The sequence below is a fragment of the Lindgomyces ingoldianus genome, assembly GCF_010093535.1.
Source record: "Lindgomyces ingoldianus strain ATCC 200398 unplaced genomic scaffold BDR25scaffold_102, whole genome shotgun sequence".
NCBI classification, from domain to species: Eukaryota; Fungi; Ascomycota; class Dothideomycetes; order Pleosporales; family Lindgomycetaceae; genus Lindgomyces; species Lindgomyces ingoldianus.
Window position 1 is genome coordinate 1 of NW_022985263.1, and position 1,861 is coordinate 1,861.

The 1,861-nt window shown below is 48.8% G+C and overlaps 2 protein-coding genes across 2 annotated transcripts; both read right to left on the bottom strand.

Annotated features, from left to right (window-relative positions):
* Positions 1–22: 22 nt before the first annotated feature.
* BDR25DRAFT_320678 (uncharacterized protein) lies at positions 23–1,063 on the bottom strand (the record flags this gene model as incomplete). Its single annotated transcript, XM_033691922.1, has 4 exons — positions 23–251; positions 302–633; positions 690–907; positions 1,011–1,063. Coding segments are annotated over 4 exons (832 nt in total), but the record flags the coding sequence as incomplete, so codon positions are not given.
* A 510-nt stretch (positions 1,064–1,573) lies between these two features.
* Positions 1,574–1,819, bottom strand: BDR25DRAFT_364011 (uncharacterized protein; the record flags this gene model as incomplete). The annotated part of the gene is made up of 2 exons (XM_033696815.1): positions 1,574–1,634; positions 1,707–1,819. The coding sequence occupies 2 exons, from the start codon at positions 1,817–1,819 to the stop codon at positions 1,574–1,576; spliced, it is 174 nt and encodes a 57-aa protein (XP_033539354.1).
* Between the last annotated feature and the right edge of the window lie 42 nt (positions 1,820–1,861).

Genomic DNA, 1,861 nt, shown 5'->3' on the forward strand with positions numbered 1-1,861 from the left:
GAAAGCACAAATCGATACAGACTATCGTATACGTCGTCGCCAGCTGTCAAGAAAAGGTTTTGCTGTCTGCAGAGGGTAACGTCTTTTTGGTTGTCCAGGTTAGGGTAGAATAGTTGTTGAACATCTGCAGGCTTTTGTACTTGCGGGAGACTTGCCAACTGAATCCAGTCACTAGACTGGACGTCAATGCCGAATTCACTGCGTATTTGAGATATTGAGTCGATTACGGAGTGGAACGTGGTGAACCAGAACTGTTGTACTCTTAGTGCGATTCTAATTGCTCTTAGTAGTATCCACTTACATTGTCAATCCTGCAGCTCGCCATCCATTTAAATGTAGAAATGTTAAATGTTGCCTGGCCAAGCGAGAATTCGCACCATCTTGTAATCATTTGCTTCCAATTCTGATTCCTCCATAGAGTGCCTAGTCGCCTCACTGGAAATTTGACTCGACCACTTAGCCCAAGGTGTTCTAGCATTTGCCGCTCTACCTCTGTCTTTGGGCCCTGGAAAAGTGTATTATCTGAAGACGACAAGGTCGCCAACTCCGTCCATATCTGGCCATGGTTGTCAGGCAGAATTAAATCTTCTCGGTTAGCCCGAAGCTTAGTGCGTAGATGCGGTGGCAGTGCGTCTTGTTTTGTATTAGCTTGCATCGGTTCGCTTGTCTCAGGGGGGGCGGGTTTCAACCTTTGTTGTAAATGTCGCAAATCCACCATCGCTCTTCCTTGCCGCAACCCAAAAGCCGCAGGCGCTTCTTCAGAGCCTCTACTCTATGATTGCCCGCCATAAGTTCGGCCTTCTCTCCCACTACCATATCCCAATCTTCAAATGAAGGCCACTCAAACTCCTCTCCCCGCATATCCTCTCTTGCAGCGGCAACCTGTCCATCCTGCGCCTGCTCCCAGCTGAGATGATCTAGCATCTTCTTCACCTGCTCTTTGGTGCACGCTATTCTAAGTCGATGACCTGGGTCCCTTTGAAGAACGCCTTGTTCACTAAATATCTCACAAAGCCGCTGCTTGTGCGCCTTGTTGATGGATCAGTTTCCGCCGACAGTCCATTCTGGGGTGAGTGCATCGATCGGGAATTTCGCTGTTGCCAGTTAATACGGTTTTGCTAGCTTATAAACTGACTCTATCTCCTTAAGGGCTACAGCTTTAGACTTAGGCTCTTGACAACACTGCTTCTTCCTTCCCTCACTAGAGGTTGATGGGTTTTGGCGTTTCATTTTGCAATAGGTCTGGTGTTAAATGCGAACAAGAAGATGGCAAGAAGAGGGAAGGCAAGAAGAGGGAAGGCAGAGAGAAGGCAGAGAGGAAGCGCACGCGGTTATTTGTTTTAGCGAAGCCACTTTAGTTCTTACTCTAAGGGGTAAGGATGCCGGGGGCGGGAAGCTTGTACCCTCTTGGGGCAAGCCTTTCGGACAGAAACCACATGCAAGGACATAGTGGAGAAAGATCTTGCCCCTAGGGGCAAGCCTTTAGTCTAGAGCCTAGCGGCATATAGATGCAGGGCAGGCGGCTCTTGCCCCTAGGGGCAAGCCTTTAAGCTAGAGGCTAGAGGCAATGGATTCAGGGCCAGGACTTCTTGCCCCTAGGGGTAAGCCTTAATGGCATATACAATATATACATTCTCGCCCCGGGGGGCAACTTAACCCTATGGCAGTAGTACTGTTTCCCACCTAAGTATCTACCTACTACTGACCGCTGGAGGTGGATGGTGTTCAATTCCACCAAAAACCCGAATGCAGCTAGCGCCCAATGCCAGCCAAGTACCATAATGCTATTCCCGACTACCCACAAACCATATAGATGCATACAATATTACAGAATCTGGCTTGCAGAGCCTTTGCGAAACGT